At 40.6% G+C, this 13358-nt stretch overlaps 1 protein-coding gene across 2 annotated transcripts; it reads right to left on the reverse strand.

The window, feature by feature from the left end:
* Positions 1–513: 513 nt before the first annotated feature.
* On the reverse strand, positions 514–12712 carry LOC129868496 (E3 ubiquitin-protein ligase RNF167-like). Of its 2 annotated transcripts, none has more exons than XM_055942526.1 (10): positions 12437–12712; positions 11161–11320; positions 10975–11055; positions 3744–3887; positions 3493–3580; positions 3187–3277; positions 2360–2465; positions 2070–2163; positions 1751–1831; positions 514–1651 (listed from the first exon to the last, which is right to left on the reverse strand). In XM_055942526.1, exons 2-10 carry the CDS (start codon positions 11257–11259, stop codon positions 1224–1226), a joined length of 1212 nt encoding a protein of 403 aa, XP_055798501.1. In that variant the 5' UTR covers positions 11260–11320; positions 12437–12712; the 3' UTR covers positions 514–1223. The 2 variants fall into 2 exon arrangements, with proteins under 2 accessions (XP_055798501.1, XP_055798502.1); XM_055942527.1 differs by lacking the exon at positions 12437–12712 and adding an exon at positions 12197–12430.
* Positions 12713–13358: the final 646 nt, after the last annotated feature.

The following is a 13358-nucleotide window of genomic DNA, read 5'->3' on the forward strand; positions in this document are numbered from 1 at the left end:
AAACAAGAATATCCATGAAGAATTCTGAAATGTAATTTCCATACAGAGTGAATATGTTCCTATTCCTGAGTTTGTTCAACTTCTTCAGAGAGCAGATGGAATCTCTTTTAGACGGACCATATCACCAGTTATGTCAAAAACAAAAACAGACAGAAAACAAACTAACATTACAACATCCTGAAGAACTCTGAACGATCTATCATAGAAGAGGTTGAAATAAAATCAAACTGGACAAATTCTGAACTTTTAAAAGGAGTAAAAGAAGTTAAAAGAAACAATGCTGGATAATACAAATGTATTACAGTGAAGTAAAAAATAAATAATCTCCTTTGGCATGCCCCGATTACTGGTCAATGATGCATAACAAATTAACAGTCCAAAAACTCCATAAACCCATCAGAGAAAGAAACACCCCATAGAGTAAACTATACTCCCACTTAACCAATATAATGAAAGAAACCAGTTACAGAGACGCATACAGGTAACCGTATACTACTAGCATCATTAATCTTATTAATGAGACTGCAGCACTGTAGTTTCCTTTCAACTCAAGTTAAGTTAATGTCACATGCACAAGTACAGTGACATGCCTTTCTTTCAAACTCAAAACCCAACAATGCAATAACAATGTAATACTAGAATAAAATTTTTGAAGAAATATGAAGAACAACTGGTGGATGACTTGAGTCTACTCAATAACTACAAAAATAATCTCAGGTGGGTTATCTCCTTGTACAATATGTTCATTGAAAATAAGAATTTGGGGTATGTCAATTGTCAAGTAGTGCATTGAAAAAATGTATTCAACTAAATACTGCTAGTTAAGATTGAGACTACCTGTCAGTTGATTCATTTTGTGCAAATCTTAAGTTTTAGGGATGGGTGGGAGGGTTATAGTTCACTGGCAAAGACTCAAAGCTAAATGTTTGAACTGATTTACTGTACTTATCAATGTGTGCCTCATGTTGAAGACAGACCTGCTAAAACATAACAGAATCTTGGCTAAATATTAACATCTTAGAGCTAGCAACATTGAGTCTAAATTGGATAAAATATGTAAATCTGTTCTACGTAACCAAAGTGACAATAGTGTTCTAGAAAGTCTATGGCTGAGACAACTTCATAGCCACAGCTCCATAAACCATTTAAAAACACCCTGCGGGGACAAGCCTGACCCTTTTCAGCTAGCACAAAGTAATTTAATCCCAGCTCCCTCCAGGCTTTCAGACCCCCACTGCACCCCTAACAATGAGCTGGGCAGTGTCATCATCTGAGGGGTGGGAGTCCATCCCCTCTTCCTCGGTATCAGAGTCTGACTCCTCCTGAGGGGAGTAGTAGCCCTCGTACTCCAGGATGGGCGAGTCGCTGTGACCGGGGGAGCCTAGGCACTGGGCGGTGGTTACCGTGGTGACAGTGGCAGAGTAGGCCCCTGGGTTGCCAGAAGGGGAGCCTGGGTTGGAGGGGCGGAGCAGAGGGGTGCGCTCTGTGTCAGCTTCACCCTCTGCCCCCTCCTGGTCTGCACGAGGTGCCCCATCATCCTCAGACTCGGACTCAGAATACTCTGGATTAGGTCGGGTTACGCGTTGTTTACACACAGGGCAAGTTTTCTTAGTCCCTGTAAGCCAGGGGTCCACACACTTGCTGTGGTACGCTGAAGAGGTGACAGAAATAAAACAGTTACCATATGGCCTTGGACCTGTGAGTACAACTTCTAAGTGAGACAGGGCCAAATGTGATCATTTGCAATTACCGTGTGCGCAAGGCAAAACTCGCAGTTTGTCACCCTCTTCATACTCATCCAGACAAATAGCACAAACATCATATTCATCACCTAGAATACAAATAAGATTGACATGTGACAGGTGGAAATACAATGCATTGTAATGCTACGTGTAATGTAATAATAACAGGAGCAGACAATCAGATTACCCTTCTTGTTAAATCAGGTTTCTCAACATTCCAGAGAAGAAATACTGTACTGCTGTTTCACAAAGTGTTTTGCAACGTCTTTGACTAGTTACACTGGTGACAGATTCTCATTTGAATGTGTGGAGGGACTCTCTCGTTACCTTTAGTGAACTTGTGAATGGGGATCCTCTTCAGCTGTTCCTTAGTCAGCCTATATTTCCTCATCCTTTTCCTGTACTGCACACAGCGCACAATCTAAACCAAGACAAGGCAGGGAATGAAGAGACACAGACCACACCAAAATTGAAGGAGAGTCACAGTGCTTTTAATATGCGAATAGAATTATTGAATTCCATTCATTTAGGATGTATGAAATGAATATTTAACTATTCAATTGTGAAATCAACTCCCCATTCATAGCAAAATGAGTCTGTTTCCTAAAGGCACTTACCAGGATGACAACCATCACAAGGATGATCATGCCCACTATTCCAGTGAAGGGGATAAGATAGTATGAGAGTGGGAAGGCAAACTCCGGCTTGAGGATCACATAGGCCCTGCATACCAAATACAGCACCATCAGCATTAGTATGGGGGCATTGTTCAGAAAAGCGACCACCTCCGGATCACAAATCTGTACGACTAAGAGGGACAGCAGTGCCAGACTCAACACCATCCCCAACATAGTGATGACGTCCACATAGGACCAGCCAATCGCACTTTATTCCTAGTTATATGTACATATCTACCTCAATTACCTCGTACCCTTGCACATCGATTCAGGACTGGTACTCCTTGTATAATGTCAAGTTATCGTTACTCATTGTGTATCTACTATTACTTTTATTATTACGTGTTTTACTTTTCTATTATTTCTCTATTTTCTTTCTCTCTGTATAGTTGGGACGGGCCCGTAAGCATTTCACTGTCAGTCAACACCTGTTGTTAACGAAGCACGTGACAAATATAATTTGATTTGAGACCCTCAGCAGGGTTGACATGATGAGTGCAAAGATGTGAAGAATATGACTGAATCTCAGCGCAAATCTAATCAATAAATGTCCAGTCTTCACTATGGTGCAAGACCATGAACAAATATCCAAAAAAAGACTCTGTTGAATGGTTACATTAGCAATCATAACCCCTCAACAGACAGTTAAGTCATACATCCATCTAACATTGTGACTAGGGGTAGAAATGAACAAATAAATAACCAATTAAAAGCTTGTCATGGAAGTTGAGCTTGACAAAAATAAAAAACGTCACAATGGTACTCACCCTTGTTCAGGAATGATGAAGGTCTTGAGAATTTGGGAGGCGTAGTAGCTGGTGAATACAGAGGGGATCTCAATCTCTTCTGCAATAGTTTCTACACACAAACAAACAAAAAGGGGAGCACTGCCACTCAGCATTACCAATGTATTTAATTATTAGGATGATACTGGTTAATAAAGACTACTTGAGATTGAGGAGAGAGAAGACAAATCAGGCAACCTGGTTAAGTAAACGTTGTACTAACTGAACTGATTCTGTAAGAAATGGATAAAAGCAGCTAAGAGAAGGTGATGATTGTAGGATCCTCACCATTGCTGTAGTTCATGTTGAGTAGAGTCTCTGAGTACATGTTGTGAACAATGGCTGCACTGAATCCAGCTTGCTGTGCATGCAGCACCTGCGTTGAATACAAAACCATAATTTACATTGTAACAATTGAAAACACTAGGCGCAGTGTGATTTTACACTGAATATGTTGCCATACATAATCTGTTGAATTCAAATGTAATTGCAACACCTAATATCCTAAGCAACCGAACAGCATAGCTACACACACCAACCTTGATATCAAAATTGCAGTCATAGCGTCGGATGAGGACTATGTACTTAGTAGTGGTCGTGTTGGGATCACTAGATGTGGTCAGTGGTGGTGGGGGTTCTATCGGAGTGCAGCCGTTGAGTGGTCGTGACTCTACTAACACACCCTTGAAGAGAAAGAAAGGAGGTCTCAGCTGATGTTTGCAATGGATCAAAGGACATGTTGCTCCTTTATTCACTCTTCCATTACCATTCTCTCATATTAGTGTTGCATGGTATACGGAAACTTCTGTACTTTTTCGATACTAGAACATGAAAACGGTTCGGTACTACACCCCAACCCGAGCACTCCGTTCTGCCACCTCTGGTCTCTTTGGCCCTCCCACCCCTACGAGAGGGTAGCGCCCACTCAGCCCAGTCCAAGCCCTTCTCTGTCCTGGCACCCCAATGGTGGAACCAGCTTCCCCCTGAAACTAGGACAGCAGAGTCCCTGCCCATCTTCCAAAAAAATCTGAAACCCTATGTTAAATAATCCCACAGCACCCCCCTTTCCCTCACACAAAAAAACAGGGGGGAAAAGCCTTTTGTGAACTAACACTTCCACATTAAATTGAGGAAAAATGTACTTACTATAACTGTGAGATGTGGTGGTCCCACCTAGCTATCTTAAGATGAATGCACCAACTAAGTCGCTCTGGATAAGAGCATCTGCTAAATGACTAAAATGTAAATGTACTAGAATTTGTATTTACTTTCGGTACTTCTGTGAAATGTGTCTCACGGATCAAGTCTGTTGAGCTAAGCCGATGTCCCCCTTAAGAGAAAATCTTTTGGTATTTCTTTCATTAATGAATTGTTGACATAGTCCCAAAATATTTTGCATGTCAGCAATCAAGTTTAAGATATAACTTTAAAAATATAGAAATACAGCTGGTATGAAACCAAAACAAAAAATGTGGACATTCTATTTTTAGCTGATATGGGAGCGAAGACATTGAAGAAGCATATCAAAGTTGGAATAATGTTTTAAGTCACACCGGAAAGTTTAAGAATAGTGGCCGGGGCATATTATTTCATTATATTATTTCACATGGCGATGTGGGATGCTAGCTTGCAATGTTTAGCCAACTTGCTAGCAAGGGAAGAAGAGACGACAAGAGACTCTTGCATCATATGCTAGCTCCCCACTCATACTGCACAGAAGTTAACACACTTGAATAATGCGACACAGCATGTAAAAACTGTTAATTACTGTTCGCAAAACAACATCCATAATGTCTAGAACACTTGACAATGCAAGAAGATACCAGTAGCTTCCAGCTTTGTAAACTAACTTTCCTTGCTAGCTTACAGCTGAAGTGAATGTCAATTATCTACCCTAGTACTTTGTGATAATATGCTAACCATAATGCAAAATATGCTGATTTCAAAGCTGATTGAATAAAGTTTGTGCCATTCACTTAAAATCGGTCTCTCTCTCACGTCTCTCCGAAAGACTATGGTTTACATAGACCAACATCACATGCACACTAGCACTCAGGGTGCACAGGGAGCAGCGACACAACATGGCAGACATTGGGATGAATATAAAACATTAGGATCTGTGAATGAGTGATGAAAAAAACCGGGCCTTATTTGAATAATTCAATGGCTGTTTTGTGAACAAAGGTGTTGACTAAAGTGTCTTATTAGGACATTTCTCATCTGACTTCTCTATTTGGCCATCTATGGAAATTGTTTTTCTGGGCCGGGAGTCACTTCAACTGCAATAAAATAAAATAAATCCCATATGGTCCCATGAAATAAGGCAAAACAAGCCCAATAACTCAATGCATGCACACACTCCTATTGAATATTCATTCACCTGTATAGGTATATGCAGTTTCACTTGGTAAAATAAGAGTAAAAAAATAATAATAAATAAACATTAGGCCTAGGCTACATCTCAATTTCCCAAAGATATTTACCAATCAAATAAAGTATTACCATTATGTTATGTAGTTTGGTTAGTAAAAACAAACTCTAATTGATAGAATGACTGTATAATTAATTAATTAAATGCATACAGTGCATACGGAAAGTATTCAGACCCTCTGATATTTTCCACATTTTGTTACGTTACAGCCTCAAATTGATAAATAATTCCCCCCCCCCCTCAAGCAATCTATATACAATACCCCATAATGACAAAGCAAAAACAGGTTTTTATAAATTTTAGAAAACGTGTAAAAAAAAATGTACTGAAATATCACATTTACATACAGTTGAAATCAGAAGTTTACATACACTTAGGTTGGAGTCATTAAAACTCGTTTTTCAACCACTCCACAAATTTCTTGCTAACAAACTATAGTTTTGGCAAGTCAGATAGGACATCTACTTTGTGCATGACAAGTACTTTTTCCAACAATTGTTTACAGACAGATTATTTCACTGTATAACAATTCCAGTGGATCAGAAGATTACATACACTAAATTTACTGTGCCTTTAAACAGCTAGGAAAGTTCCAGAAAATAATGTAATGGCTTTATAAGCTTCGATTAGGCTAATTGACATCATTTGAGTCAATTGGAGGTGTACCTGAGGATGTATTTCAAGGCCTACCTTCAAACTCAGTGCCTCTTTGCTTGACATCATGGGAAAATCTAAAGAAATCAGCCAAGACCTCAGATAAAAATTGCAGACCTCCACAAGTCTGGTTCAGCTTCGAGAGCAATTTCCAAAGGCCTGAAGGTACCACGTTCATTTGTACAAACAATAGTACGCAAGTATAAACACCATGGGACCACGCAGCCGTCATACCACTCAGGAAGGAGACGCGTTCTGTCTCCTAGAGAAGAACGTACTTCGGTGCGAAAAGTGCAAATCAATCCCAGAATAACAGCAAAGGACCTTGTGAAGATGCTGGAGGAAACATGTACAGTTGAAGTCAGAAGTTTACATACACCTTAGCCAAATACATTTAAAAACTCAGTTTTTCAAAATTCCTGACATTTAATCCTAATAAAAATTCCCTGTCAGTTAGCATCACCACTTTATTTTAGGAACGTGAAATGTCAGAATAATAGTGGAGAGAATTACTTATTTCAGCTTTTATTTCTTTCATCACATTCCCAGTGGGTCAGAAGTTTAGATACACTCAATTAGTATTTGGTAGCATTTCCTTTAAATTCTTTAACTTGGGTAAAACGTTTCAGGTAGCCTTCCACAAGCGTAAAACAAGTCTTATATCGACATAACCTGAAAGGCCGCTCAGCAAGAAAGAAGCCACTGCTCCAAAACCGCTATAAAAAAGCCAGACTACAATTTGCAACTGCACATGGTGACAAAAGATCGTACTTTTTGGAGAAATGTCCTCTGGTCTGATGAAACAAAAATAGAACTGTTTGGCCATAATGACCATTGTTATGTTTGGAGAAAAAAGGGGGAGCTTGCAAGCCGAAGAACACCATCCAAACCGTGAAGCACAGGGGTGGCAGCATCATGTTGTGGGGGTGCTTTGCTGCAGGAGGGACTGATGCACTTCACAAAATAGATAGCATCATGAGGAATGAAAATTATGTGGATATATTGAAGCAACATCTCAAGACATCAGTCAGGAAGTTAAAGCTTGGTCGCAAATAGGTCTTCCAAATGAACAATGACTACAAGTATACTTTCAAAGTTGTGGCAAAATGGATGAAGGACAAAGTCAAGGTATTGGAGTGGCCATCACAAAGCCCTGACCTCAACCCTATAGAAAATGCGTGGGCAGACCAGAAAAAGCGTGTGCGAGCAAGGAGGCATACAAACCCGACTCAGTTACACCAGCTCTGTCAGGAGGAATGGGCCAAAATTCACCACACTTATTGTGGGAAGCTTGTGGAAGGCTACCCGAAACGTTTGACCCATGTTAAACAATTTAAAAAGGCAATGCTACCAAATACTAACTGAGTGTATGTAAACTTCTGACCCACTGGGAATGTGATGAAAGAAATAAAAGCTGAAATAAATCCTTCTCTCTACTATTATTCTGACATATCACATTCTTAAAATAAAGTGGTGATCCTAACTGACAAGACTAAATGTCAGGAATTGTGAAAAACTGAGTTTAAATGTATTTGGCTAAGGTAAATGTAAACTTCCGACTTCAACTGTAAGTATTCAGACCCAAACTCAGTAGTCTGTTGAAGCACCTTTGGCAGTGATTACAGCCTCGAGTCTTCCTGGTTATGACGCTATAAGGTTGATACACCTGTATTTGGGGAGTTTCTCCCATTCTTCTCTGCAGATCCTCTCAAGCTCAGTCAGGTTGGATGGGGAGCGTCGCTGCACAGCTTTTTCAGGTCTCTCCAGAGATGTTCGATCGGGTTCAAGTCCGGGCTCTGGCTGGGTCCCTCAAGGATATTCAGGGACTTGTCCTGAAGCCACTCCTGCGTTGTCTTTGCTGTGTGCTTAGGGTCATTGTCCTGTTGGAAGGTGAACCGTTGCCCCAGTCTGAGGTCCCTTTTTTATTTAACTAGGCAAGTCAGTTGAGCCACCGCCATGCTTCACCGTAGGGATGGTGCCAGGTTTCCTCCAGACATGAAGCTTGGCATTCAGGCCAAAGAGTTCAATCTTGGTTTCAACAGACCAGAGAATCTTGTTTCTCATGGTCTGAGAGTCCTTTAGGTGCCTTTTGGCAAACTCCAAGCGGGCTGTCATGTGCCTTTTACTAAGGAGCGGCGTCCATCTGGCCACTCTACCATAAAGGCCTGATTGGTGGAGTGCTGCAGAAATGGTTGTCCTTCTGGAAGGTTCTCCCATCTCCACAGAGAAACTCTGGAGCTCTGCCAGAGTGACCATTGGGTTCGTGGTTACCTCCCTGACCAAGGCCCTTCCCCCCGCTTGTTCAGTTTGGCCGGGCAGACAGTTCTAGGAAGAGTCTTGGTGGTTCCAAACTCCTTCCATTTAAGAATAATGGAGGCCAATGTGTTCTTGGGGACCATCAATGCTGCAGAAATGTTTTGGTACCCTTCCTAAGATCTGCGTCTCGACATAATCCTGTCTCGGAGCTCTACGGAAAATTCCTTCCACCTCATGGCTTGGTTTTTGCTCTGACATGCAGTGTCAACTGTGGGACCTTATATAGACAAGTGTGTGCCTTTCCAAACCATGTCCAATCAATTAAATCTACCACAGGTGGACAAGTTGAAGAAACATCTCAAGGATGATCAATGAAAACAGGATGCACCTGAGCTCAATTTCGAGTTTCATAGCAAAGGGTCTGAATACTTATGTAAATAAGGTACTTCTGTTTTTATTTTTTATACATTTGCACACAAAAAAAAATAATCACATTGTCATTATGGGGTAGTGTGTGTAGATTGATGAGGATTTTTTGTATTTAATCAATTTTAGAATAAGGCTGTAATGTAACAAATTGTGGAAAAAGTCAAGGGGTCTGAATTAGAGGTCGACCGATTATGATTTTTTAACGCTGACAGCGATAATTGGAGGACCAAAAAAAGCCAAAACCGAATAATCGGCCAATTTTTTTATATTTGTAATAATGACTATTACAACAATTTTAACTTAATATAATACATCAATAAAATCAATTTAGTCTCAAATAAATAATGAAACATGTTCAATTTGGTTTAAATAATGCAAAAACAAAGTGTTGGAGAAGAAAGTAAAAGTGCAATATGTGCCATGTAAAAAAAGCTAACGTTTAAGTTCCTTGCTCAGAACATAAGAACATATGAAAGCTGGTGGTTCCTTTTAACATGAGTCTTCAATATTCCCAGGTAAGAAGTTTTAGGTTGTAGTTATTATAGGACTATTTCTCTCTATACCATTTGTATTTCATATACCTTTGACTATTGGATGTTCTAATAGCTACTTTAGTATTGCCAGCCTAATCTCGGGAGTTGATAGGCTTGAAGTCATAAACAGCGCAATGCTTCAAGCAATGCGCTGTTTATGACTTCAAGCCTATAATCTCGGGAGTTGATAGGCTTGAAGTCATAAACACTCACTTGATAGGCTTGAAGTGCATACTCACTATAATCTCTTCAAGCCTATAATCTCGGGAGTTGATAGGCTTGAAGTCATAAACAGCGCATTGCTTGAAGCATTGCGAAGAGCTGCTGGCAAATGCAGTAAAATGCTGTTTGAATGAATGCTTAGGAGCCTGCTGCTGCCTACCACCGCTCAGTCAGACTGCTCTATCAAATCATAGACTTAATTATAATATAATAACACACAGAAATACGAGTCTTAGGTCGTATATGGTCAATATGGTCAAATCCGGAAACTATCATTTCGAAAAAAAAACGTTTATTCTTTCAGTGAAATACGGAACCGTTACGTATTTTATCTAAGGGTGGCATCCATAACTCTAAATATTCCTGTTACATTGCACAACCTTCAATATTATGTCATAATTATGTAAAATCCTGGCAAGTTAGCTCACATGAGCCAGGCGGCCCAAACTGTTGCATATACCCTGACTCTGCGTGCAATGAACCCAAGAGAAGTGACACAATTTCCCTAGTTTAATATTGCCCGCTAACATGAATTTCTTTTAACTAAATATGCAGGTTTAAAAAATAGATACTTCGGTGTATTGATTTTAAGAAAGGCATTGATGTTTATGGTTAGGTACACATTGGTGCAACGACAGTGCTTTTTTCGCAAATGCGCTTGTTAAATCACCCATTTGGCGAAGTAGGCTGTGATTCAATGATAAATTAACAGGCACCGCATCGAATATATGCAACGCGGGACAAGCTAGATAAACTAGTAATATCATCAACCACGTGTAGTTAACAAGTGATTATGTTAAGATTGATAGTTTTTTTTATAAGTTTAATGCTAGCTAGCAACTTACCTTGGCTCCTTGCTGCACTCGCGGAACAGGTGGTCAGCCTGCTACGCAGTCTCCTCGTGGAGTGCAATGTAATCGGCCATGATCGATGTCCAAACATGCCGATTATCGATTGGTATGAAAACGTGAAATCGGCCCAAATTAAATTAGCCATTCCGATTAATCGGTCGACATCTAGTCTGAATACTTTACGAACGCACTGTACATGGCTGAATCTGAAAAATGTTGACGCAAAACATGTAAAGTGTAATGACATTGAACTCAAAAGATTCCTAACGATTGAATAGAGCAGTAGCTGAGTTTCTGTCTGGATCAAGTGCCATTCTGTTACTTTGGCTAATATGCCTTCTTTTTCCATGGTATCATTTTGGTATTGAGTATTTTGATATTAAACCTTACTCACCATAAGTCCTTCTTTGGGTAGTGATGATCCAAAAAAGGCAGGCAGGTCCTCAAACAACATGTTGGTCATATTGCTGTAATGCTACCAGACAGAGACACAAGTGTTCAAATCAATGCCAGTACACTGAGATCACGTGTAAATCCACAACAAACTTGATCACACAGTTCAACAATCATGAGGACTCACAGCATAGATGTATGCGTGTGCAGGTAAGGGAGCCAGTGTGCAGCACAGCGCCAGAGTGAGAACGCCCAGTCGGGCACCCATGCACCACAGACCCAACATCCTGCCTCACTGTCTGTCTGGAGAATGGGATGAGTAGAGCCAGGAAGCTGGGAAGTTCAGCCTGGGGAGTGGAAGAGGCAAATCTCATACATCGAGTAACCAATTGCATAATAACAAATTATTCCAATACCAGACCAAATAAACATGGGTGGAATTGTGGCCTGCATTTCGGGGCGTTCGGAACCCCTCTTAATACTTCTATTGGTACATTGTTAAACTAGCAGAGGCGCTCCAGTACAGTACGTGGCGTTAATGCACAATAACGTTGGATGTCAGTCGCGATAAAGCCCATAGAAGGGCCGGGGCGACAATCGTATCTCGCTAGCCGTACACAGGCAGACAGTGTCCTTCGTCCCCGCTTGTCGGGCACTGTTTTCCCGCAGTTCTGTTAAAGTGTGCGAGCTAGTTCGGTACACAGCTGGCGGGAACGACACCGTGTGTCAGCTAGCAAACACACCGTGTAGCCCCAGCCTCCCGCGCTAGCGGAAGCGACCGGTAGACAGTAACCGCCCCGAATGTCAGGCACGGTTTTCTCCGGTACACAACAGGCAATAACTAACGGTGTCGCGAACTAGCAAGCCAGCCGTCATCCCATGGAGGGGAAAGCCCACAATACAGGAACGCCCAGAATTGCGGGCTGCAGTTGCAAGCTGTTGAAATAAACGAACACACATTCACGGTATAATAGTTTTTACAAACAATGGTGCCTGTATATACAACACAAATAGCTATTTGGCGTTCCCAGCTAAGTTAGCAAATAGCGAAAACACGTTAAAAATTGTAATCAATGGGGGGAAAAAAACATTCGGTCTGGTGGACAAAACTATTATGTTCGGTAACAACTCAGCCAGCTAAAGTTAGTTAGTTTACTTGGCCAGATAAGCTGACGTTAGCTCGCTAGCCGGGTGTGACAACAACAAACACGATTTTGACTTACCACGGATAGATAGCTACGCTTACATTAGCTAGCTATAATCTTAACTAAGATATTTTAACGTTAGCTAGCTAGCGATCTTAAAACTACGGTACTTTATGTCACGTTGATCATCACTGACTGTCCGATCAACTGATCAGAACAATATCAATAATCGGAAGTAAAACATATATAGTTAGCTATCTGGGGAGAAGTGGTGTGATAATTGAGTTATAAAATAAAGGGGTATGATCCTTCTTGTACCAGTCCAGTGCCTTGTTGTTTTGTCCTCTCCTTTCCGGTTCCAGAGGCTAGATTTAGCTAACTAATTTAACTAGTTAACAGCTTAGAATTTTTAGAAGACTCAAGTAGCTAACGGTGTATGCCACAGCTAGCAAACTAAAGTATAATTGGAAAGATAGCTAGATACGTTATAATAGTGTATAACTATATTGTTTGGTGTCTAAAGACACTCTTATGAAAATGCTATGCTAAAGACTAATGCATTTCCTGTATAATAATATCCTGCCGCTAGGAGAACGGTCACAGATAGAAAAATGAGCCAGAAGTTTCACCGGATGTATAAATCTGAAGCATCCGGTTGGCGTTTTCGTTCCCCACCAAATATGGTGATGAGAGGAAGCCATTGATGGAGTTTGGCCAACATTCTGCAATTTGTTTTACATCGATGAAACGTTTGATCTCAATACCGTTTTCTGTTCCCAGAACTAGAATATGTTACGAACAGACATTACCCTTTGCCAAATTGTTTAATTGTGTTGTTTAGAAGGAGTGCAAGGGACAATTTAGTTATTACACACGCACACTTCACAGTAGGCGTTCTCTAACGGAAATATGCAACGACATGCTAGAACGCGCCAATAGGATCTCGCTACATCGTGCTTGGCTCTTGCTCGTTCTGCCTACTATGATTAATTTGCTCCCATTCGAAACGCCAGTCTGTGGTCTATCTTGGGTTAGTTATACAAATCTTTGGAGTGGTAATCTGTTCTTCTTCTTCTGTGTTTTTTAAAGGTGCATTATGAAGAAATCGTTCCGCCATTTCCTGGTTGCTAAAATTTCAGACAAAACAAGCAGGTATTAAACCGGTGTGAAATATATTTTCCATAACCAAAAATATTGTATTTTCAGCTGTTTGAAGCTGGTGTACAAAACCGAAAGTAAA

This window comes from Salvelinus fontinalis, chromosome 13 (assembly GCF_029448725.1).
Source record: "Salvelinus fontinalis isolate EN_2023a chromosome 13, ASM2944872v1, whole genome shotgun sequence".
Taxonomy (NCBI): domain Eukaryota; kingdom Metazoa; phylum Chordata; class Actinopteri; order Salmoniformes; family Salmonidae; genus Salvelinus; species Salvelinus fontinalis.

Bases quoted from the DNA above. Each gene is read 5' to 3' on its own strand.
- LOC129868496 (XM_055942526.1), bottom strand. From the start codon at position 11,259: ATGTTGGGTCTGTGGTGCATGGGTGCCCGACTGGGCGTTCTCACTCTG. The intron at 3,888-10,974 runs GTGAGTAAGGTT...TTTCTCTTCAAG, and splicing joins TACCCAAAGAAGGACTTATG to GGTGTGTTAGTAGAGTCACG. The intron at 2,164-2,359 runs GTAAGTGCCTTT...GTCTTGGTTTAG, and splicing joins TTGTGATGGTTGTCATCCTG to ATTGTGCGCTGTGTGCAGTA.